At 36.2% G+C, this 26,817-nt stretch overlaps 1 protein-coding gene across 2 annotated transcripts in view; it reads left to right on the top strand.

The window, feature by feature from the left end:
* Nucleotides 1–26,817, top strand: part of IL1RAPL1 (interleukin 1 receptor accessory protein like 1) — a 921,392-nt gene that overhangs the window by 481,154 nt on the left and 413,421 nt on the right. For both annotated transcript variants that reach the window (XM_072137921.1, XM_072137922.1), the window contains exon 3: nucleotides 17,999–18,278. In XM_072137921.1, coding sequence (XP_071994022.1) covers nucleotides 17,999–18,278 — 280 coding nt within the window. The remainder of the gene's footprint in view (nucleotides 1–17,998; nucleotides 18,279–26,817) is intronic.

Raw genomic sequence — 26,817 nt, 5'->3', positions numbered from 1 at the left:
TGTACTTCCCATTCATTTATTTTTATATAGTCTCCCCTCAGTCGTCTTCTGTCTAAACTGAATAATCTATCATTGATAGTAATCTATCATTGTATTCTAGGTTGTATTCTTGGTTGTTCTCCTCTCGACTTATTCCAGTTAATCTTTTTATACACTGCTTTACTAGCAGCGGCCTGGCTCTGGTCACTTAAATTAAGTTTAACATCCACCAATACAACCAAGACTTTTTCTGATGAAATTGACTGTAAGTTTAAATGTAAGTAATTGACTGTTTAGAACCTAATTACCGTTATTGTTTTCATGGCCCAACTGCATAACCTTACATTTATCTATTTACTTATTTTTTGGTTCTGGGGTGTGTTTTTTTTTGGGGGGGGGAGGGGGTTGGGAAAAAGATACAAAGGTTGAAAGTATGTATCGCATAGAAGGATAAGGGGTTCATGTGGGAAATGTATATTATGATAAGTTAAGAAGGTTTTTTGCATAAGAACAATTAATTATTTGAATATGTTGTATTATGTCCCTATGTGTTCTTAATGGTCGTGATTTTAAAATAATAAGATGACTGTAATAATTGTTTTGTATCAATAAAAAATTTATATATAAAAAAAACCTTACATTTAACTACATTATACTACGTCAGCCAGTACATTCCTCCAGCTTCCACAAATACCTCTGTAATTTTTCACTTTCGGCCTCGGTATTAGTTACTTAACACTGCTTAGTATAATCCACAAATATTGAAACTCTGCTTTGTAAACCCTTTATAAAGTCATTTAAAAAAGTTCAAAAAGAAGGTACCCAATACTGACCCCTGTGGCACCCCACAGGAAACTTCATCCCAAACTTAGAATCTGCCATTAATGACAACCTTCTGTTTTCTATAACTGAGAAAATTATTAATGAACTGCTCCATGTAGTAAAGGGGTTGTTAAGTGAAATAAAATTCTACTACACGGCTCTTGCCAGTTGGAAATATTGGCCTATGAGCTATGGATTAATGTTCTTCCCCACTTATCAAGTTAACAGCTCAGCAATGCGGTGAAGCAGGAAATTAGTAAGATGTTTGTAGTCCCATTTCCGTCACTTTGGTCTGTCTATAAAATAGGCCATAATATTTTGGCTGACCACAGTTAACTGAAAATACCTTAACTTTAATTGCATATAGATATGCAATTCTGGTATATAATGACACCGATTCCATTTTTGCATGTGATGTTGGCATGGAAACTCTTTTGCTTTTCATTCTATCTGCAGACCTTGAATTGGGAAATGGGTGTCTATATTTCACATCCAAAAGGAAGACCTCCTAAGTTAGATGGCATAAGTTTTTTTTTACGTTTTTAGACTTCTGCACCATAACACATTGGATAATCTGATTTCTGGAAGCTGATAAACTTCCCCTTTAAAAACCTTTTTATAAGCCAGATAAGATAACTTGTGAGCGTGCCCCAAATATTTACCATATTAATTGGTGTTCGTGTCACGTTTCTGCCCTACTAGTGAGTAAACATTTTCTGATTTTAAGCGCTTTGAAATCTCTACTTTAAGCTTTAAACACACACACACAAGCTTACCAACATGAATACTTCTTTTTTTTCAAAGCATTTTTACTTCAGATCCATCAGATCTTCCCCGAGTTCACCTCACCATAATTATCACGACCTGCTGCAAGTATGTTTAGTGAAAGTGTCTTTTTCTACCATTGAATCATTGTAATTGTAAAAGTTGTCAGCCCTCTCTGCTAGCAAATGTGAATTAGTTTATAAAAAAAAGTTAATTGCATAGCCTATTTTGGTCATTATCTTTTGGTTCGAGATAATTTTCCCTGTTAAATCTAATTGAGAAGGTTGTACATTTTTTTCTCTCTTGTCTTGATATCACTAGCAGAGTAATTAGATGAGCATTGCATTGCATGGATTAAATGTCTGAAATCAAGCCTAAAAGCGGTGTAACTATGTCACTCAGTACTGTCACTTATAGCAGCCACAAACTGGTGTGTAGTCATGTGCTTGCCCTGGACATTAAAATTAGCCTTTATTAATAAGATGTGTTCTTTAAACAAGACAAGGTAATGAAGCATTTTCAATATTTTCTGATTTTTTTCTTGCTTGAGTCATGTAAGTCATGAATTGAAACAGAACAGTTATATCAATATGAAACCTTAATGACTTCCAAAGCAAATGGTGATAGGTTCCATGCCATCCATAAAATGTAATGGAGTTTAGAGGATGATTCCACTTAAAGGAGGGAATTTAATTTTGGATAGGAAATTGTGCTCAATGTAAATAATGTTGCATGCTGCAAGTAAAAGGCAAATAGAGAATCATATTTTCACAGATTTGCAGCATACAAAATGTTTGTATGCCATAAATCCTGGTTTATATTAGGCGGTTGACAGAAGCTTCTAATGGTTGATGCACTTGTTTAACAAACCTTTAAACATATAGAAATTAGAAAGCAGTAGAATTCCAGAATAACATCCAGTATAAATCATGATATATTATATGGCAGGAACACAGTAAAAAAGTTGAGCAAATCATTTACATTTTTGTCATAAAAACTAAATAAACCAAAAACATTTGGGATGATAAATCGAAAGGGGCTCATTTATTATTAGGCAGCAAACTTAATTGTCATAACAGGTCTGAAAAGGTGTGATCCCTGAGCTACCAACAACCACTGTTCCTTCCTACTTGCTGACCATGTGTTAAATTGCAGACAACAACTGGGTGACAGTCCCTATACTGGTAAGTGGACAGCAACACTAGTGAAAACAAAACAGATATAGGCCTCAAACAGTCAGATAACAAGCAAGGTCAAACAACCTAGGTCAAAACCAAGATGACCGCAAGGCATAGAAAATGTCAAGGTACATGCACAGGCAAAGAATCACAAAATCTAGAAGACAAATCTTTAACAGGCACTAAATTAACAGGTGAGTATTAATTGAGTACCTGGATGCCTTCCCAACAGCTGATTTGTTCATCTATGACTCCAACTGGCAGCTGTGACATACCAGCTCTGAGAGGCAGCTAGGTTTTCAATTAGGCCTGATAAACCAGAGAAACTTAATCATAGATCCAGACACCATGACTGTGGTAATCTCATCTTTGTTATACATTGCCTCCTTCCCACTAAAACCGACTTTTCAAATTATGCTAATAAACCCAATGGAACCATAGTACCTCCATGCTGTAGCTTCACAGACTGTTCAGACACTGTTCAGGAGCACTTCCCCCTCACACTGTGTGCTAACACTTTTTTGCTGTGGTGAAATTACATCAGGCAGAGGGAGGGGGAGTGCAGAAGAAACAGAGGGGGAGACAGTATAAGAGCCTGCAAGTCTGCCCACCTCATCTATATTCACAATAAATCTGGATTAGGTAAAATGTTGAGACAATTTTAAGACAGACAACTGATATCACTGACATAATAATTCCCTCCATAGTTTCTATTAAGCTAGGGAAAAGTTAGACTAGACAGTCTTAAACAGAGCTAGATTATCAATGTATCTAATACAGAATGATACATTTGACTGATTTAAGACTGTGTAGTCTAATTGTTTACCTCCTTTTTGTTGGCTGTGTTAATGGCAGAAAACAATTAGAATAATAGTAACAATTATTTTTCATTGGGTACTTGATTAATTTCATCTAGTTTATGGGTACAACATTGTCAGGACATAAAGATATCGAAAGTATTTGGTTTTACAGAATTGACCCATCTTGTCAGCAAATTATACAAGCTGTCATTTTCCCTTCTCTATAAAGATTAATGATGGCTGGAACGGAGACATGGAATACAGCTTGACACGGAGAAGGCAGACATATACCATTGACTACCTAAATGTCATGAAAGCAGATTTCTCCTTACATAAATTCGCTACCTGGGTCCGAGCCTCGATTTGTAAATTGTTTATTACATTTTCTGTGTTATTAGCAATGAAGTGTGACTTCTTTGACCCCAGTTTGGCAGGAATCCAGAGATTGGAGAGTTTCTTGAAAAACTCAGCAACAAACAAGCCATGCCACAGTGATCCTTCATTATTAAATCATTACAGAGCTGCGGGATTAAACCTCTTCACTTCACACATACATACTTTTTTGGCTGGCAAAAAATTAAATATTTAGGAAGTCAATAAATTCACCTGATTGTTCATTTCATACAATGGGCAGTATTTATTACAATGTAAATAGTGCTTGGCGGACCTGACAGCATGATACATTTATCTTGATATAAATGCACATTCACAATGTAGTCTATAACTATTTATACAAAGTAAACATGTCATGAAAGTAAAAAAAAATGCCATATCTTCCTTTCTAAAAGTTTAGCATTCTGCCTTTTCATGTTCTTAAAGGCAAAAATATCACAGCATTTGTTGGAATATTGTTATTTGTTGGAATATTGGCTAAATGAAAGGCAATGTTCGGGGAAGTGATTATATATTATTGCTTATTAGAACTTTAAAGCATTGCTAAATCAGAAACAGCAATACTTATGTTACTTTCCTATGTCTAGTACTGCAGATCATGCCCAAGAACCCTCATAACAGGGAATAAAGAATGGAACTACTCAACCACTGTCCCTGCCTACTTTCTGGCCTTGTGGCAAATTGGGCCATGCTACCTACTACCTATGTGCAAAGCAACAGAAATAAAAATGAACATATACAGACAACAAACAACCACAGAGTGATTTTGCTTTGTAATCTAACTAGGTCAGAAAGTTGAGGTACAAAAGCAACAGAAAAGAGAATTGTCAGAGAACAGGCAAAAGTCAAGCAACCCTTAAATAGTCAATAGAGTAGCAACTGAAGTCAAAGGACTACAGAGTCCAATATCAAGCGCTGAATGAAAAGTTATTATGTATGGCGTGCTGGTTTCCGCCCCTGCAGCTGATTGGTTAAACTGGCTATCCCTCATAAAGGTATCCGTGACACACCCCCAGCTGAGGAAGGCAGTTAGCTTTCAATAACATCCTCAAGCAGAGCAAAGTATGTTGAGGTCACAAACCCAAGAAACTACAGCAACAATCCATTTAGAGAGTTCTTTACTTAAAAAAACATTCATCATATCTAATTCAATTTGGCAAGAAAGCACTTCACCAATAATGTGTGTCTCAACCATAATATGGGCTTTCAAAGCAGACAAGAATACAGCTGCAGCTGTGCAACAGTCGAAATGGATGAATTGGGAGCTGGATACACCTTTAGCTCAAATCTTAACTTTTGAGAAGGAGGAAGCAGGTGTGCAGTCACATGCATGGGGTACAGATCTCACATGGATTTGGATTTGGCCATGGATTATCACAGGGAATAAGCATTAAAATGATTGTGAAATACTGTTGTGTAAACATGCTCAAATAGATGGTATGTATTTCCAGAACTTCCAATATCAGCCTCAATTAAGAAACTGGTTATAAACTATCTTTAGAGAATGAAACAGAAGAAAATATGAAAGGGCTTTACATGATAGAAGAAATAAAGGGAATAGTAATAATAATAAAAAAATCTACAACAGAACAGTTCCACGTGACTCTCTGTTATCCAACAGCCATCAAATATATGACGGTAAACAGCATAGCAGGTGTTCTAATCCTTGTTGTTCTACATTAAAATACTTGTGGGAACAGAGCTGAAGCTTACAAGAGCACTGGGCTATAATCGCCTTCACTTAGTATCACGAGTAGGTAGAAGAGGTCTTATTGCTCTCTTGAGATGCAATCAGTGACATGTATTATGTAGTGAGATTTCTAAGTAATCTGTTTTATTGATATAGTTACATTTGTGGACAATAAATCAACTTTAAATCCTTCTTAGAAGCACTTCTTTTTTTATTTGGTCCTAAATAACAATCAGTAGGGATTCTTTCCCACCAGTTCAACTCATTAACTTTTTTACGTTTGAAATAAGGTTTCTATTAGAACAAAAAACGTTCAAATAATCGAAATATTTGCCCTTTTTCTATAAACAGGGTCAATACTTACGAATAAATGTAAGATTTGTAGGTGAATGAAATGCAAGTTTTATACTTCTGTAAGCTAAATAACCTGTCAAGATTGTGCTTGGGAAAGTGGGTTAAACCTCACTGAAAAAATCAGACTGTATAAATTTGGATCTCAAGGTGGCAATTATCTGAGCAAACATCACTAGATCACATATATGAAGGGTTATTGATTAATTCATAGATGAGGACAGAGAACTATTTGCAATGGATGATATATTTGCTTTAGGCGAATTATACATAATGCCATGATCAGATGTGCGTATAAAGACAACCATAAATTATGCAGGGCAAAAAACCCATTGACATCAAATAGTTTTATGTATTTTTCATGAAAGTAAATTATTGTCTAGGAAATGAAATTAAGGTCAAGTAAGATGCATTGTATCTAAAAGCTCCATTTTATTTCCACGACGAAGATATAAATGCTAAGATAAAAAAAGTGCTATTGTTGGAAATATTACTTAAATAAAAAAATTTGGGTTTTTTTTGTTGTGAATAAAGGACACCATAGTTATTTGCACAGGAAGTTATTAGCAAAATTAAATATCCATTACATTCACATCACCTGTGATCCCTAGAAATATATGTTTTATTAAAAGACATCTACCACTAGGCTCAAGGATTGTCAACCAAGCACACTAACAAACTGGTGTGTGCCCCCTCTGACAGGATCCATTTTTTTGAGCTCCTTATGCCCTGGTTTTTACAAAACAAAGCTTTAAAGATTATGCAGCCTGAGTGGCTCCGGGCTCCATAGATGTTATTGGGGCCCATGGGTTAATTTACATATTTTTTAAACAAGGGCATAAGAAGCTAAAATAACTTTGGATTCTGCCACAGAGGACACACAACAGCATGTAAGTGGGCTTGTTATACAAACTTTCATCCTAGTGGTAGATCTCCTTCAAAGGCTTTGTCCCATTGCTGGATAGCCTGCCGTTTTCAAATCTACAGTAGATACTAAATGTTCACCTTATTTGTTGACAAGAACAAAAATGTCACAACAAATGGTCACAACACCCCACACAAGGTTGATAATTATCAGAAAACCTTTTTAAAAAGGTATGCATTTTTGTATGTTTACCGGTTTTAATCCGTTTCACAGCTGCTTACACTTCCAAAAATAAAGTAAAACAGATTCAAACCAGGCAAAAGCATGGTAAACATGTAAAAATGCATGTGTTTTCAGTGCGTTTAAAAATGGTCCAAGAAGTGTCCAAGAACGCACCGTGTGACAGCACTATCTAGATTTATTACATTTCCATGGGATAATTTTCATGTATCTGATAGATGGGACCTTGAGACTGGGACCCCTCATAATAAGTAGAAATTTAGGTCCCAATACCTCAGGTCCTCATTATAATACAAAATTTTCTTTGTGTGGCTACCGTGTCAGGTCAAGTCATTGTACTGGGGACATACCTGTTTTCTGCAACTTTCAAACCTTCACACCTGATAGGGAGTTCACACCAGCTCTGCATACATACTATATTGTACATGATATTGGGCATGATATTGCAGCTCACTCACGATAATTTGAATAAAACTGAGCCGCACAAAGGCCACAGAATAGACTAATGTGAAGTTATAGTCATAAAGGTCATAAAGGATCAATCAGGTGATCTACAGGAAAAAGTGAGTTGAACACTTACAGTCTTATATTTATTTCTTATCCTAAATATAGATCCCCTGTATTAATATCTTCCAATGATACAATGCACATTATATTATGCATGATACCTTATAATAACACACATATAGAGCAAAGGAGGACAAGATGGACCATTTTTATGCGCTATTTAGAGATACAATGTACCGTGTACTTCAAACCAATGTACTATAAAAGCCTTAGATTGTCTTGTTTTCTTGGATAACCCATATTGACTTAATGTACCTTGTCATTGTACTTACTCCGGCTATAGTGATAAATTGGCAGACGTACAGTAACTCGTAACATTAAGGAATATAGAAAGGTAAGGCATGTCAAGTGGCATTTGTATTTCAAAAGGTGAATAGTGCTTTTCGGTTGTAACATTATGACCTTTGCAAGCTTTTATTCTCCTTTGTAAGTTCTACAATATTCTCTCCAGGTCAGAATGTAAATGTTATGTGTGTCGAGTATACTGACAGCAAGGCTATCTGACAAGACACAAATAGTAAAACACAATTACAAGGAGTCCTTATCCCTTAAAGATATATATTTCCACTGCAAAGCCATAACGAATGTAAGAAGTAAAAAAAATTACATTTTACTAAAAACCCATGTAGTGTTCAATAATTAAGAAACCTAAATACATTATTCTACTGCAAATATATGTGAGAAGGTAAAAACCTAAATTAGTTCAATGGAGAACAAGAAATGTATTCATATGTGCTAGGACCAGAGTTTCTTACAAAATGGGCCCAAATGGGGTTGTTCACTTTCAGCAAATAATTGATATAGTTTGTCTAAGGAAAGTTATACAATATAATATACAATATAATTTCTCACAATTTTCTAGATCTCTGCTTGCTGTCCTAAGCTTCTATGCTTACCTCCAGTGAATACAAATCATGTCCTTGTTTATGTGGTAACTTTCAGTCATGAATTTTTGCATCAGGGCTGGTGCCAGCACTGGTTATACCTGGGAAAGTGCCAGGGCCTAGAGCTGCTGGGGGAAGGGGGGAGGGGCACAAATAAGGATGTACATAAAAATGTAATTTAATAATATCAATTTATAAAATAAACATGAGGGGGCTGTTTGGTATGATAAACTAGGGAATCTTTTGGGGAACAGGAGACTGTTTTAGTTTCTGAATACTTAATGTCACCAAGTGAGTTCACTGCAAAGGGGCCCACTGAGGCTCTGTCGCCCAGGGGCCTGTTGAAACCAGGAGTTGCACTGTGTAGCAAAAGTGTATTTGTGTGGCACAAATGTCCACTATGCCGCCAGCTCTGCCACCTTCATGCCCCTCTTTGCCCATGTGACATGGAAATGGCGTGAAGTGAGAATTAATCACAATTACAGGCAGTTCACAAGTAATTGCAATTATTTCAGGGCCTTGTAAGCCAGAAAACTGCTGATAAATCTCCCTCAATTGCCTAATTATAAGATTAGTATTTTTGTGGAATAGCTAAAACTTACCTTATCTATCTTATCTAATTTAAATAGACCTACTATGACCTATAAATACAATTAACACAAGTGTCATCTTAGTTCAAGCCTAAAAAAATCTGTTAGCACAAAATCATTGTGTAGAGTGCAACTTTTCCAGATTTTGCTTTACATTTGAACATGCAAATCAGGGTAGACATTGTGGAAACAATAAATAGTCATGTTTAATGGAAAATATTTAGAGTATGCACAATACATTAAAGTCATATATCTTATATTCATAAAGTGCAGTTTAGCACAAATATTCTTCCCAGGTATAATGTATTGATGCTTTAAAGGCTTTGTCCAGGTCGGAGTAGGTCGGAGTGGGCTCCATCAGGTTCTATTTTGTATCTCAGGCTTTTTTCAGTACAATGACTCAGCATAAGGAAAGATCCTGTCTTAGTGCCATAAAGGATAAAAATTTAGATCTAAATCATTGTATGGATAACATTTAAGATGAGAAGTATGCAGCTTATGTCAGGATACATATTTAAGAACCACATGAACAGATGGATTTTTCATTTTTTTGGTGAGAAAATGCTTTCACCTGTTGCCAGCTTAAATTTCCAAGACGTAACAATAATTTGGATTTCCTTATTTTGATTGAAAAGTTGCAAACTCATATTACCTCTCAGGACCTAGAAATTGAATTGAATCTATGCCTCTAAGCCAGGTTGTGACTGCTGAGCCCAGAGTTAGTATTTCAATTTTCTTTAAAGTGAATGATATTATTTCTCAGAAATGATGCATGCTATTCTAAGTAATAGCAGGGAGGATCCCAGCCAAAGCCTTAAATGGACTTAGGTAGGTTTTCTGTAGCCTGCTGGGACCTTGTTTGTATGCCAGAGCGATCAAGTCTTAAGAACAGTAAAGTACTGAAGATTTACTTCATCCTTAGAGACTTTCCAAGAAACCACTCTGAATTGTAAGTCGAAAGACCCCGACATCACAGAAATTAGTAAATAAACAAGTCTAAATAGGAATCATGGTCTATTTTCAATAATATAAAGCTGCTTCCGTGAAGATTTTTCCAATCCGTGAATCAGGTTTTATAGATTGGCAGTTACGTTTGTAGTTAAAGCTAAGATAATGATAATAATAGCAATAATGACTCTAATAACAATAATATTTATTAATTAGTAGAAAAAGTAATAAAATAACAATTAAGAATAACAATTGAGATAAAAAACACCAACATTTTACCTATTACATATTGTATAAACATTTTCTGTTCCAACAACTGTATGTTACATCTCTTTTAAGGATGTATGGAGAATATTCTCACAGGCTGAGCCCACTTCATACACAGCGGGTGTTAACTGCATTATGCATCTAACACCAATGCCCTACACCAGTGATCTGTGTTGCACAAATCACGGGTGTTTAACCTTAAGTGCCACCATCAAACGCAACGCCGGCACTTGATTCAGACCACACACTGACTACAGACGTCGGCGGGCACAGGTCCAGAGTCTGCAACAATAACTTTAGATGTTGCATCAGTTTTATTACGCTGAAGTAGCGAGAAACAAAGAAAAGCAGAACCGGCGCTGTTGCCAACGCTATAGACTCAGCAGTCACATGTGTTCATCAGAGCTGCTAGGTCTAATTGGACCCAGTACAGCTCTGATTAGCGCCACCAGTGACAGCTCATTGTTTTTACTCTGTAACTGAGGCTCTTATAGATGCCCCAGTTACAGGGGAAAACTTGTAAAATAAAAAGAATAAAGGAAAATTAAGGAAAACAAGTAAAAATGTCCCCCAGGGGTTTTTTAAGACCTCATGGGGGACATATAAAGTAAAAACACACATACAAAAAACATATTCATAAATATTCATAAAAACATTGATGCATTTACATTGATACATTGATATTTCCCCATATAATCAAAAAAATATCCCACTATACTACAAAAAACACCACCATAGTCACCCTGTTTGCCCGAGACTATACATATTATATATTAAAAGGAGCAAAACAAAATAGGGAATTCATTAGTAATGTTACTTACTCCCACTGATGTCATTGGTGGACATTATTTGCATTGATAGCCAGGACCCTAACATTGAGATCCAAGGCTTTCATAGTAGGATCTGGAAAGGAGTCTGCCCCATGTAGGCTCTTTTGCAATACTGTAGGATATAAGTGATCAGACCCTCTAGGCTCAAAGTAGCCTTAAGTGGTCTAGAAATACAGCTAAAAAGTAAAATATATGAAATTTCAAAGCACAATCCTTTTCTTATAACACAAATAGAAATAAACAAACATAAACATTAGGTATCACTGTGTCCCAAAATGCCTTCTTTATAAAAATATGGCGGCTTTAACAGGCGGTGAACCCCGTAATGGAAAATAACACCAACATCTCTTCACCAAGACTTTTTTCATTTCACAACACATAGAAATTTTAATGAAAAGTACTCAACAGGGCATACAGTCCCAAAAATGGTACAAATGAAAATGTCATCTCGTCCTGCAAAAAATGACATGGGTCTGTACACTGAAGTATCAAAAAGTTATTGGCATCACAATAGGGTGAAAAGGTTTTAATTTTAAAAATCTAATAAAATGAAGGTGGGGAGTGAAAAACAGAAATGGAAAACAGAAAAAGGAGTTTAAGAGTTTGTTTCTCTGTGGCTAACACTATTTAAGCTTATGAGTGAATAGTAAGGCTACATTCACATGAAGGTATAAGGGACATATATACGGCTGACATATATATTGCATATATACGTCCCCCATACACTTCTATGGCCTTACAGAGCCTTACGGGAGCGGTATGGTGCAACACACATGCGGCACTGTACCGTTCAGTAGCCCGTAGAAAGATAGGACATGTCTCATCTTTCTCTGGTATACGTCACTGTGCACTGTGTATTCCTATGGAGAGGGGCGGGGTGAGCAGCACTCATCCTATGCTCCTCTCCCCAGCGCCAATGTACCATAGTACAGCGGGCATACATCATGTGAATGTAGCCTAAAAGTGATTTTTCATCAACAACCATTTCCATGTGTTCTGTAAGGAAGGTAATGAAAGGAAAGGCTCTATGATAAGTGACTGCAAAACTTGATTTCTGAACAAACTAATTTCCTTAATATATATAGTATTGCTGTTTATGGTGCTTATTCCATCACAAGTGTTGTATCTGAGACCCTTTGCTGATCACCAATCCTAATGTGTCATGAAAAAAGAACAACTTAAAGTTGTAAAAATAAAACAGGACAAAATTTGTTTTTATTAGTAACTTCATACTACTAATAAAATAATACCAGTAATTTTCCTGAGCATCAAGAAAATTGGGGATTTACAGTCATTTGCAGTCATAGCAGTGGGTGGTTAGAAAATCTGTGGAAATATCAATTCTCCTGCAGAACAACTGTACTATCACAAAATTTTTCGCTTCTAATGAGACCATTGCCAATCAAGTTATTATACTGTATAGTTATTACTACCCTTTTACAAATGTGTCCATTTGACTTCTGTCAGCTTCATTCATTTGTATTATATAGTGGTTCCACTGAAAAATATGGGACTCTTTCAGAGCCAGCTTCACTTATAGGGCTCTCAGCGTGAAGCTAATGGAAGGTGAAGGGGCACAGCGTTTGCTAGAGCACCAGGTCTCTTCATTCTAGTGATCATAGGGCTCTTGATTCACATGGAACCTCTTATCCCTGCTGGAAAATTCCTCAGATAAGGCTCGATGACATGTCAAGAGATGTTTAAGAGTGAACTTACCTTTTAACAACTTTTCAAATATATCCTACAAAGTTGCAGGTTCAAAAAGATGAGTTGAAGATGATAGATAGTAGATAAAAAATGTATATTGATAAACTGATAGATAGAAAAGTTGATTGATAGACGGATAGATGGAAACATGTTTTCATGTCAAAATTATTATCTGTGGTCTCAGTCAAATAAAAGTCATATGACATAAAGAAAACAATGTGTTGTCCTTTTTAAGATTTTGTTAATAACGTTTCTTCTAACATTGTTGACCCATCTAGTGTTTCATGTTTCATATTTTTTTTATATAAAAACATAGCATTTATTCTAACATTTTATGTTAATTTTCATATTTTTCTTCTTGCCATATATGAACCATGCATGTTTCTGAAATGCGGTTTGGGGGCTCAGGACGATAGCAGTTCAAAGCATTGTTTGAGCTTTGATGTGGATAGTAGATGATGCACTACTTCTCTTTCTACATGAAGCTTCCTGACTTTTCTTTTTGTCCTCGGCACAATCTCCGGCTTACAGAAGTTTTTAAAATAGGATTTGAAACATAGTTACAGTGCAATATGAATCAGCAGGTGATCTGGAACTTGAAATACATCTTCCAAAGTGAAACTGCAGAAATTGGAAATGTCTTAGCTTCCCTACATTAAAGTGTCTCTTCTGCAGAGCATATTTTGAGTGTGAGATGAATAGCCACATTTTGCTATATTTTTATTATGCAGAGCTATGTTTTGTATACTCAAATGTAACCAATGTCTGGAAAAGAAATTGAAATCAATAAAGTGCAGAAGTCAGTGCAAAGTACACAAACTAAATTGCATTGGATAAGAGCAGAATAAAAATAGTTGGTGGAAAATGCAGAGGAGCAGTAACCCAGTAATGTACAGTACATAACACTAAAGCTGTTATATGAGTAAATTGCTTTTAGTAAGTAATGGTTTCCAAGCCAACCATGATTCTTCACTCAATGGAGTAGAAAGACTTGCCAAGACAGAAAATAGTCTAGGGTCTCTCGTATTATGCTTTAATAGAAAAATATCCTTATTGGCAATTACTGAAATGAAAAAAATAGTACTAGATAGGATTTACTGTAAGTGAAACAGATATACTGTATAATATTTAATCAAAAAAAAAAAAAAGATCATAAAATAATTGAACAATATTCCAACTTAAACTTTAAAGTATTTTTTATTTTAGAAATGAATAGAGCGAATGATAACAGTAATCTATCTGTATACCTTACTACCTTATTAATGGTTGCCATTGTTCTAAGAGACTTTTTTCTTCTCTTTCTCCTGTATTGATCAGTATTTCTGAAAGCTTTCTGAGGTCCAGTCACTTCAGATAGATAAGAAGGCTAGTGATTATTTCCCCCCATTTTTAGAGAATACTTGATGATTTGGCTCTCTTGGGAGATTAGACTATCCAGAGCATGTGGGGCTCATTTACTAAGGGTCACACTGCTCATTTTCATCCTTTACCGAGGATTACACAGCTTGTACAGATGTTTAACTAGTGTCTGTGCTGGGATTTTGGTGCACAGTATCTTTTTTTGGCGCAGCTGCGCTGGCTTCCATGCGACACAAATTGGGCGTGTTGTTGGACGATCTGACTGATTTGGACTGAGCGCGGGATTTAACATTCAAATTGTGTCGCAAGCCCAAACACATACATGCACTACTAAAAGGATGGCAGACCTGGCAGGGTAGCAACACATTCATGATATTGGGCGCACGATCTTAGTGAATCGGGGCACGGTTCATTATCGTCGTCACTTTCAGTGAACTACAGCGAACCTCTAAGTAAATGTGTCCCTATATGTAAAGAGTTAAGTCATTAGACACTTTATCAGGTTCCTTTATCACTAAGCTGTCAGGGGTGTACAGAGAGAGAATGCTAGGAACTAGACCCCTACAGTATAGAAATGGTGGGAGTACATATATCTAGCCAACTGCAAAAAAGTGTATGGGAACCATGAATATGTAATACCTCACCCAATACTCCCCCTATCCCATATGTATAGAGATAATGATATTTGCTACTGCCATTTACCTCTTATCTGATGTGTGAATTCTAGCTGTTGAATCAATTGAGTAAAGTTGAGTAAATTGTTCTTAAACACATTAACCAGTTTTACTTTAATCCAGGTCAATCAGGTAGAAGTATGATTTTTTGTGTCAGGTATACTATTGCTGAACCAAAGATTTAAGGGGTTTATGAGATTAATGACCTATTTGTTATATCAGTGGAGCTGCAGTTTCTGGATTGAAGTTTGATCTTTGGCTTCATTCTTGTTGATTTCAGAACAGGGTTTGCAGACAACCACAGATTTGATATTGGTACTGATATTGATACTGCCTTTAAGAGTAGTCACAGTACAAACATTTCAGTATAAAGCTGCAGCAGGACAGGAACATGTTTGTGTTCTATGAATTTAAACTGAGAGATCAATATTATTGTTGACACCTCATAAAAGTCAAGAAAACCAGATGTGCATCATCAAAGTTCTACTTTCAGCAAGATTATGTGTTATATTTGTTTTTTAAAATCTGCTTTTATGTCATGAAAGTAGTAAAGATTTTGAATTGTTTACCAAAATGACGAGTGGTTTGAGAAAAAATTGGATGGAAATGAGAAACACTAAAAATCACTTGCAGAACATCAGTAGCATAGTAAAAATTATATCTGCATTACCCTATGACTTACAGTAAATGACCTTTTTTACACGTAATTTTTTTCTTCTAATCACCCAATTTAATTTTCCATTTGATAAACAGTGAAAAAAAGTTTGAGAAAAAAAATCTTCATGCAGTGGAATTAACCCCTTCCCGACGCATGGAGAGGGCTCGCGGGCCGAGCCCTCTCCATAGCCGGTAAGTCTTTGCTGCATATTGCTGCATACACCGGTAACACCGATCGCGGGTGTTTTCACCTCGATCGCCGCCGGCAATGCTGCCGGCGGCTTCGAAGAGATGGCGCCGCATGGGCATGGTGGCGCCGCATGGTAACCTTCGGTGTTCCGAATACCCGAGGCTACTTCGTTTTAACCCATGCATTACAATGTGCTAATTGCACATTGTAATGCATGGGGAGTAAAATCCACATATACTGCCATACTGTAGTATGGCAGTATATGATAGGATTGATTAGACTACCTAGGGTTAGAGTACCCTAGGGAGTCTGAAAAATAGTAAAAGTAAAAATAAAAAAAAGTTTAAAAAAAAAAAATTATAATAAAAAACCTAAAAATTCAAATCACCCCCCTTTCCCTAGAACTGATATAAAAATAAATAAACAGTAAAAATCATAAACACATTAGGTATCGCCGCGTCCGAAAATGCCCGATCTATCAAAATATGATAATGTTTTTTCACTATGTTTAACCCCGTAACGGAAAATAGCGTCCAAAGTCGAAAATGGCATTTTTTTGCCATTTTGAAAAATATAAAAAAATTTATAAAAAGTGATCAAAAGGTCGCACAGTCCCAAAAATTATAGTAATGAAAACGCCATCAAAATTCGCAAAAAATGACACTATCCACAGCTCCGTAGACAAAAGTATGAAAAATTATTGGCCCCAGAAGATGGCAAAATAAAAAAAAAATATTTTGTACAGGAGGTTTTAATTTTTTTAAATGTATGAAAACATTATAAAACCTATACAAATGTGGTATCCACGTGATCATACCGACCCAAAGAATAAAGTAGACATGTCATTTGGGACGCAGAGTGAAAGCTGTAAAATCCAAGCCCACAAGAAAACGTCACAAATGTGGTTTTTCACCATTTTCACTGCATTTCGAATTTTTTTCCCGCTTCCCAGTACAAGCCATAGAATATTAAATAACATCACTATGAAGTGCAATTTGTTACGCAGAAAATAAGCCATAACACAGCTCTTTATGTGGAAAAATAAAAAAGTTATAGATTTTTGAAGTTGGTGAGTGAAAAATGGAAGTGAAAAAACTAAAAAAGGCCAAGTCGTTAAGGGGTTAAAAAAAACTCAAAGCAGTTGCCACATGGGTTCACTTTCAAAAATGTTCTTTGTTTTATAAAAAAACGAATTAAGTTTTATAATACAGGTTTTCTGCTATCTTGACAAACTCACATTTATATTTAATTTTTTTCATAAATAGTTTTAAATATATTTAAATAAATATGTTTTATGTTTTAATACATTTTCAAAAATGCTAAACTTTATTTACATTTATTTTTACGTTAAGTGTGGTGTTTTTTAATACCAATTTGGCACATGTATACAGCTTGGATCAAATTCCGAATTTTAAATTTTTTTTTGGGGGGGGGGGGGGCAAAGTAATAGTAGATAAAGATTGCATGTAAATTATGGTTGAAACTTGAGCATGTACATTATTTTTTCATTTACAGCCTTCCTGGTAGAATTGACTTTTACCACTGTGGAAATAAAGGACTCTATAGATATTTGGAAGTTTTTCTGTATTTAAAGACATATAAAAAGCATAATAAAGAGAGAGAGAGAGCAGCTCAGTCCTATTCACTTGATTGAGACTCCTGTTACGGGCTTTGGAACTAAAAGTGGTTCAAACCAAAGCCTCATAGAGCTGATCATTGACGGTTCCAAGTTCTCAGCCCTCTACCAATTTGATACTGGAAGCTCCTTGTCAGTAGTTTAGTCCATGGAAACTTTAGGCAAAAAAAAAAAAGATAATGAGGAAGACTGATATTTTTTACTGAAAAAATTCTTGAGCAGTTTTTGTCATGTTTCCATTATATATATAATAAAGAATGATATTCAGAAACCATAGTTTGCGACATCTACCTCACTTCGCATCTACTTCATTTACACTGAACTGATCTGATACAAATTATTGTGACAGAAAGGTGTAACAGTATTAAGATTATTTGGCAATCACATTCTACACGTTAGTTATGTGTCAGCCAACACATTCTAGGCTTCAGTCTAATGCTGATGATATTTGCATATTGTGATGAGACTCCAAGGTGTCAAGAGTATTATAAGCCGCATTAGTTACTTCATCTGTTTACTCAATATTCTAGTCTATAGTTTTGTGGAGATTAATAAGTTAATATTCAGCTCAATGAAGATGTTAACTATTTTTTTTTTACCTTACAGCAGATGGATGTACAGACTGGTCGGTGGATTACAAGAAATATCAGGTTTTGGTTGGGGAACCTGTTCGAATAAAATGTGCACTATTTTATGGATACATAAGAGCAAACTACACATTAGCACAGAGTGCTGGACTCAGCTTGATGTGGTATAAAAGTACTGGGCCTGGAGATTTTGAAGAGCCAATAGCTTTCGATGGAATAAGGATGAGCAAAGAAGAAGATGCTATTTGGTTTCGACCAACTGTGACAGAAGACAGTGGTCTTTATGCATGCGTCATAAGGTAAGCATTGAAATGCATGAAATAACTGAGTAACTGTGAGTTTCTAGTTGCTAGAGCTCCTTACAAAAGATTGAACAATTTAAAAAAAATATATCCTATATTATTGTTGCCATGTTACTTTTCCCATGAACAAAAGTTAGCAGAACAGTCATGCGCGGCTGTCTGCTCCATTAGTCTGATGGATCAACAAGGAGTCTGATGGAGGTACGTGGGACCCCATCGGACCTCTCATTTTTGTGAACTGCACTGAGACCCCCACTGTTCAGCAAGTAAGGCCCAATTCCGTGGATAGGGCCTAACTTTTGTTGGTGGGAAAACACCTTTAATGAATTGTTCCTTTGACACAAACTTTGACAAAATAAGTATTCCACAATGGGACAAGAAAACATTGCCTCTTGACCCCTTAACATCAACTATGACTTTTTCAGAAACTCTAATGACATGATGTGGAATAAGAGCCAAACAATTATATCTAGTCTATAAGAGATAGATTCCCAATTGTGGACAGAGCTGTTTCTATGTCATTGTGTCATGTCAGTACAGTGTAGGGAACTGACTAAGCAAAATGAGAGGCTATAGACTAGGTCAGGTCTTGGTCTTTGCCATTTAAATTAACCTCTGTAGCCATGTGAGAACTTTAAGGGTTCTCTCTCACAAGGTTTCCAAGAGTCAATGTTTTCCTTGTCTTATCAAGAAAGCATATTTGCATATTTCGCACTATCCCTTTACTACCAGCTGCTGATATTATTTATCACAGGATTTAAGCAGGGGGAAATGATGAAATAGGAGTAGGGAAATTCTATGCCAGGCATGATCTGGTGTAGAATTGTCCATCAGATTTATCAGAAGGTTGGAGCCTCCAGTTCAGGAGGAGACAGGCTTTGATTCATACAGTAGTGAAAGATGCCCCCACAACGACTTCAAATAGTAAAAGGATTGAAACTACAACTGTTTTATAATGAAACAGAAACATAAAAACATGTGGTTAAGAGGAAAACCAGTAGGCTCACATGTTCAAAAAGAGCTAACGAAGTGTGCAGTCCTTTATGAATATTTTAAAGCAGCCCTTTATTGTTGATGCACATATAAGCTACAATGTATAGAAAAGATGGCCAAGCATAATAAGCAGACTTTCAAAGAGTTTGGCTTCTGTATACAGCCATTATGTTATATTCCTCTTAAGGACTGGCCCATTATATAGGGCCATTCAACAGTTTTTATGTGCAGGATGGTGACCTTGTGCCATGTTCCAACCCTGGATATTGAGACTGAGCATGTCATTCCTGATTAAAAAACTTTCCATAGACCTCACTTAGCAGTTTTATGTAAAGTAGGAACAGTAAAGACAATATATGTCTTCCATTATGTCTTATTGATGATACAGTATTTACAATTAACTATGGTATGGATCAAGACTCCACCGCACCATATTTTCTGTAAGATATAATAAATCACTGCTGGCACTTTTATTGCTATCCCATTCCTATAAACAAAGAAAATGTAAGTGGTTCAACTTTAAATACCTCATTTTAGGTCTTACAAGTCATAGTTTTGACCTTTGGTCATGGTCACAATTCATCTAAAACAGCTGGGACCTTTTTTCAGTAAGCATTGGAGGACCAAGGTCATTTGTGACTTAGTATTTCCAGGTGTCTTATAGTAAATACTCCTTATGGGTCAGTTTAATAATAAGAGGATTTATGATTCTTTCAGAAAAGGCTATAAACTATATTGTAATACTTAGACTACAGACCTGCTGAATATGCAAAAAATGAATGGATTGCAATATATATATTCGTTTTGTTTTTTTGGATATTATTTCATAGCGGCAATTTCCTGCTTTACAGCATATAGAAGTGATGGCAAGCCTTTTAGAGACCCAGGGTCCAAACTATAACCAACAACGCATACATGTCGCAAAGTGCCAACATGACAATTTAAGTGGTAACTCATCGCTCCATGCTGTATCACATCTTTCAAGAAGAAATGTAGAAATTTTGATTATCATTGTAGCTTAGAAATTAGACAAAGGAATTGTAGCTAGGAAAAATCAGGGGCCAAGAGCAGGAGCTCCTACAATAATCCATCAGCTAAGAATGCAGACAAAGATGCAATAGCCATGTTCTGGGGTGCCTCAGACCACCAGAGGAGGCCTATAGCCAAACTATATGCTGTGGTGATGGCCTGTGTGATCATAAACAGGACTATGAGTGCCACCTCTGGTACCCCTGGCATATAGCATTGGATAGCATCTATAGTTAAAAGAGACCAACCTGCACCATGTCATTATTACATTATACTACTACTTACAGTACATAGTAATATTAGAAGTAATTAATTGAAATGGGATTAAATGTCTTATCATGGCATGTACAACTTCTGGGTTCAACAGTATCAACTAGAATGGGGACCCGACCTTACCCTTGAGCTTAGCAAATTTCCAGGATTGGCCATCCTGTAACCTGGTTTTTGCTTCAGCTATCCCAGAAGTCCCATAGGGACCACATAAGGAATAGCCACAGAAGGAATTGTTTTTACTGAAGTAAATGGTGGACTCTGGCCTTGATACACATATTTTAGGAGCTTATAAGTTTTTATGTGTTATTCATTTGGGAAATATGCACAAGCTTTTGTTCTAAACTGATCATCCCAACAGATTTTGGTATGGAAATACCGTAGGAAAAAAACACCTGTTTAGTGCTTTAGTGCTTCTAAATTGTGTGTAAATTTGACAAATAAAAAACATAATTCCATGAAAAAAAATCTCTATGCGTACAGTTATAGACAGTTATTAGAAATGTATAATATTCCTTATTTCAGTGATGGCAACATTAGTACTGGAAGAAGGATAGAAAAAAGAGGAGGGTGTTGGAACTTCTGATGGAGCTAGTAAAGGAAAGGGGCGAGAGGAGAAAGACATTTAAATGGGTAATCTCAACACACCAGGGGGGAGGCCATCCACTGGACATTCACTATTCTGACTGCTGTCTATGGCTACATTCACATACATGTATGGGGGACATATATACAGCTGGCATGTATACGGCATATATACATCCCCCATGGCCTCACACCGGCGTACAGAGCAGTATGGTGTAGCACACATACGGCATAAGAAAGATAGGACATGTTCTAGTCCTATATTTCTACGGAATACGGTGCCATGTGATGTGTTTTTCTATGGAGAGGGGCAGGGGTGAGCAGCAACCTCCTCCTCTTCCTGGCATCGACAGGTAAGGTGGGCATACATTGTGTGCATGTAGCCTATGTTGTGGCTGAGGTTTATTTTATGATGATGCAGTAGTTATACCTTAAATAGATTTTCTCTCAGCTCATCTCAGCTCTTCTGTGCCTTATTCCACGAGCCCCTCTTATCATTCTGTCCCACTCGAACAGCCAATAATCTTCATTAAGCCAGAACTCATCATGATTATTTCTCATTTCTAATCCTGTTTTACCTTTCTATGGATATTAGGATTGTTGAGCGCTTATTATTAATTCATAATCAAGATACTCTTGCTCTGCATATTAAAGCTGCTTGTCTCCAAACTTCTCTCATTAATTTTCTCTGGCTCGCTAGTTAACATGTCTTTATCTAATACTTATCTGATACCTGTGCTGAGAGTCTTAAGAAAACCTTATATGATCTCTCTCTATATATTACCTCTGAATTAGGTAGACTTTATTAATGTCTCTGCATATATATATATATATATATATATATATATATATATATATATATAATGCAGTGTGCTACCACATATTTTAATATTTAATAATGTTTTTATTTGATTAATTTTGCACATTCTACCACTTCTTGTTGAAGGGGTGGTCTAAACTATTAAACTAGAATGGCAAAGCATAATACTGAACAAGACTACTTGCCCTTTTTTCATGCTTTAAGGTGTAACCGTCAAAAAACTTTTGATATGTTATAGGGCAGGTAATTTTAAGCCATTTTGCAGTTACCCAAATCTTACTCATTCCTCTTGTATTCTTCAGACTTCCCCCTGTTGTTAGTGACTCCTCAGATGGCTGTTGCTAGACACATTCTGTCTTCACTGAGGAGCTGACTACAAAGGTAGAGACACACCCACCTCTCTCCCTGCAAGCAACTCACTGCTCCAGCACACAGTCATGTGCTGCCGGGAGCACTAACTAATGTAGTAACAAAACACCTACACTCTTATCTCTCCCTACACTTGTACATAAACAAATCACCCACACAGACCCAAGATGCAGAGCGATTGCAATCCCCCATCACCTCACACTCCACAGCAACAAATGGCAGGAGAGGAGAGACTCTTCAAGTCTTCAAGCTGCCCCATCGTGTGCTGTGCTGAAGTTTTACTTAGATAGGTAGATACATACGTAAGAAATGTAAAAAGCGGGCAGCTGTAGATAGGGCCTAACGTTTTTGGTGGAAAACCCCTTTATTATACAGTATTTTAGAAAATGTCATGTTATCAGCTCTGGTTATACCTAATGCCAGAATCTGTGGAATTACACTGTGAAATCAGAGCGATAGCGGCAGAGTGCATGCACAGTGAGACTAGACTCTGCCAAACAGTTGCAAGTGGGCTGGTAGCACAATAGATGAGTCTGAAGAGGCTTATTGTTTTTATCTTCATATAACAATTAGTGACAGTGACCTGTGTATACAAATAAAATGAGAGAGTGACAACCAATTTTATATTCAGAACTTGAATCTTTGTAAAAGTCATGCTTTCTGAGTAAACACTGCAACCAAATGAGGGCTTAAATTCTACGGATGTCAACTCTAAAAAACAAACAAAAAAAACATTGCTTTCCAAGCACAAATGTATGCCTTGTTGAAATTCCTTTGACTAATTTCTAACTACAGCATATACTGCAGTAGAAAATCTGTCGCAGTATGCCGAGAACGGCTGTTATTGGCTAACAACCTAATTAACATAGAATAGATTTCTCCTTATTGTTGTGGCTACAGTCCAAGTGCAATTTAACTTATGGTCCCTGACTTGCCTGCATAAAGTACATGAGTGTAGCCTAAGTGTATCCGTAGTACTGATATTCTGAATATGCAGCTATTAAAAATATGAGTGGAGACGTGGAAAGCCCATCAGTTAAGAGAGAGAGAGATGGATATTGTAAAATAGAAAAAGCCTCTAGTAATTTGTTAACACTTCAAGATTCTGGCCGGGCGTTTGATGACTGTGTTTTACATTAGAACAAAACATTAGTACAATTCTAAGGCTAACGACTAATTGTAAATATCTGTATCTCATTATCAATCAGCAAATCTGTATACATTGTATATTACTTATTAACTACCTGCTCTTCTGAATCTTTCATGAATGGCTCAGCATAGTTGCCAATCACTGAATAGGACCACTTTAACTGAAAGTTTTGGCTTGATGCTTTGGTCCTGTATCTATACAATTTAGACAAAGCAGAGTATCTCTTTGTTTATTAGTAGTGATGAGCCGACCCGTCAAAATTTGGGCTCAGACGAACCCCAATTTTAAAGTCCTGTTCACGACCCCAGCCAGTAACAAGCCAGTAACAACTGATCATGGGTGTTTATCATGGTTAATCAGCCAGTAACAACTGATTGTGGGTGTTAATTGTTTAAAAGGAGCTGGCAAAGGCGCGGGTAACATTTAAATTACTGCAGGACACCATCAGCAGGAGCAATAACCCTCCCAAAAAATGTTGGCGCCCAGCACTGCCGGCTGGTAGCTCGTGGCCACAGCAATTTAAATGCCACTGGCGACTTTGGGGGGGGGGGGAGTAGAGCCCGATAGGAACCACTATTGATGTTCAGGGTCGGGTCTCAAAATTCAATACTAGTTACAAGTTTGTTTAAGACAAACTTCAAAGAAATAAAAGTGCTCTGTACTCTTAAAGGGTTTTCAGAATGAAAAGATGATCTTAAGCGATGCACTGTTCTTCTTTGTTATAGTTTTTACAGTACTTTACTATGGAGATTAATAATATTGTCACAGTATATGTATTTTGTTTATGTTGTAGAGAATAGCTACGCTCTAAGTCAATACTGTAGATAAGTAAACCCATTCCCATATTATCTTGTCCATTATAGTTATTACGGCTTTTTTAATGAACACCTTAGTCGCAAACTATTATAAGAAGCATTTTATCTGTTCTCAAGGCTCTCTTATGATAAATACCGCACATAGAGGATCTAATGCAAGCAAATTAGATCGGTAGGAAAATGAGTAACATGGGTCTTTTTAAGTTTGACATAATGCATCTCAAACCACTTAGCTAGTTTTAAAAATGGTCTATTAATGAGAATGTTTATGGCATGGTTTTTGTGGGTTAATAAATTTGCAAGAGTGAGATGATGAAATGCAGTATGTTGCTCTGTATGTTTTGCTATGCAAATGGTTTTTGCTTTCTGTTGTCTTTTAAATAATACATGGAGCATTAAAGCTACTGCATATTCCTTTACTATAATGGGCTCTATATAAATGTCAGTGCCTGGAGAGTTTGTAATATTCTACATTTGGGTTATGCTGTTTATTTTAATTTAAGTGATACATCAATAGCAGACTGTACAGAAGAGCCAAAGACACTAATGAAGCATAAGTAAGGGGAGTTCCAGTTTTCTGTAAATATAAAGCTGACCTCATGGAGATTCTGTCTGCTGCCTGCTGGATATCAGAGTCACTCAGAAACCGGGGCTTAATGATGGTTCCACCGACCCTTAAACCCTTAGTTTGGATAAGACAAACATTGATTGATACACTAGTCCTGGGTATGATAGTCCTGTAACAAGTAATAGTATCTTGACTTTTTCACAAACAATTTGTGAGCTTGAACCCTCTTTGGATTTAATCACAGTGCCGCCATTTTTCTTTTGCTCACTTTTGTACACAAATAGATTGGTAATGACTATACTTGATAGTACATTGTTTATCTAAGAAATGAGGATGGTTGACAATAAGTCATGCTGAACTAATTCAGCACCCTGAAATATATGGTAATATAAACCAACTGTTGAATATCCTGGGTCTTAAATGGGTCAAGTAGTATAACTAGACATGGCAGTTGGCTAATCCTATTATTCATCCCAGAGTTTAGACAGGAGGGATGGGTGAGGAAAAATGGAAAAAAAAATGAGATATCAACTTTTCATGAAAAAAATGTTTTAGAAGACTAGGGGGAATTATATAGCAATGGGACAATGGGAGTGATATTGGTTCAGACAGTAATGCCTATAAACTTTTCACCAAGTCATGTCCTTTGCACTTCCATTAACTGTGAGAATTGAGCTTCATAGTGACGGTATTTAATATTCCATACTGTGTACTGAGAAGCAGGATAAAAAATCCAAATGCAGTGAAAATGGTGAAAAACGCATTTTCTTGTGGGCCTGAATTTTACAGCTTTCACTCTCACTCATGTCACCCCAAATTACTTGTTTATCTTATCCTTTTGGCATGCGAGCATGGGGATAACAGATTTGTATAGGGTTTATAATATTTTCACACATTTACAAAAATTAAAACCTCCTGTACAATTTTTTTTTTTCATTTTGACATCTTCTGGCGCCAATAACTTTTTCATACTTTGGTATACTAAGCTGTGCATGGTGTCATTTTTTGCAAATTTTGATGGTGTTTTCATTGCTATAATTTTGAGGACTGTGCGATCTTTTGATCACTTTTTATTGATTTTTAAATATTTTTTAAAATGGCAAAAAAGTGCAATTTTCGACTTTGGGCGCTATTTTCCGCTACAGGGTAAAACTGTTATTATATTTTGATAGATCAGACATTTTCAGACGCGTCAAAACTTAATGCGTTTATGATTTTTACTGTTTATTAATATTTATATCAGTTCTAGGGAAAGGGGGGTGATTTGAAATTTTAGGGTTTTTTATTATAACTTTTTTTTAAACTTTTTTTTATTTTTACTTTTAACATTTTTCAGACTCCTTAGGTTACTTTAACCCTAGGTTGTCTGTATGATCCTATCTATCATATACTGCCATACTACAGTATGGCAGTATATGGGGACTTTCCACTTATTCATTACAATGTGCTGAAAGCACATTGTAATGAATGGGTTAAAATGAATGGGTTAAAACAAAGTCATGGCGACAGATCGCCGCTCCCCGATGACGTCACGTCGGGAAAACACCCGCGATCGGTAAAACTTACTGGCTATGGAGAGGGCTCGGCCTGTGAGCCCTCCCCATGCACCGGGACCCAGCTTGCGCCATACTAGTATGGTGCAAGTCGGAAAGGGGTTAAGAAGGCTCCTTGTCACAAATAAAACAATCCACCATATTTTATTTTCACAACAAACAAAAGATACTAAAGTACAGAACTTGTAATGAGTTTACACGCATAACTTTCTGCATACATAACAAATTATATAAACTATCAATTAGCAAATAATGAGACTTTAAATAGAACCTGATTGAGCAAAGTTATAACTTTTCAGAATACATGATAGTTTCTGTGACTACAGTACACTGAGCAATAAAGCTATATCTACCAAGAAAACTTCTGTTTAAAATTGTCATTTT

Source organism: Engystomops pustulosus, chromosome 2, assembly GCF_040894005.1.
Source record: "Engystomops pustulosus chromosome 2, aEngPut4.maternal, whole genome shotgun sequence".
NCBI classification, from domain to species: Eukaryota; Metazoa; Chordata; class Amphibia; order Anura; family Leptodactylidae; genus Engystomops; species Engystomops pustulosus.
This window is presented reverse-complemented; position numbering and strand designations above follow the sequence as displayed.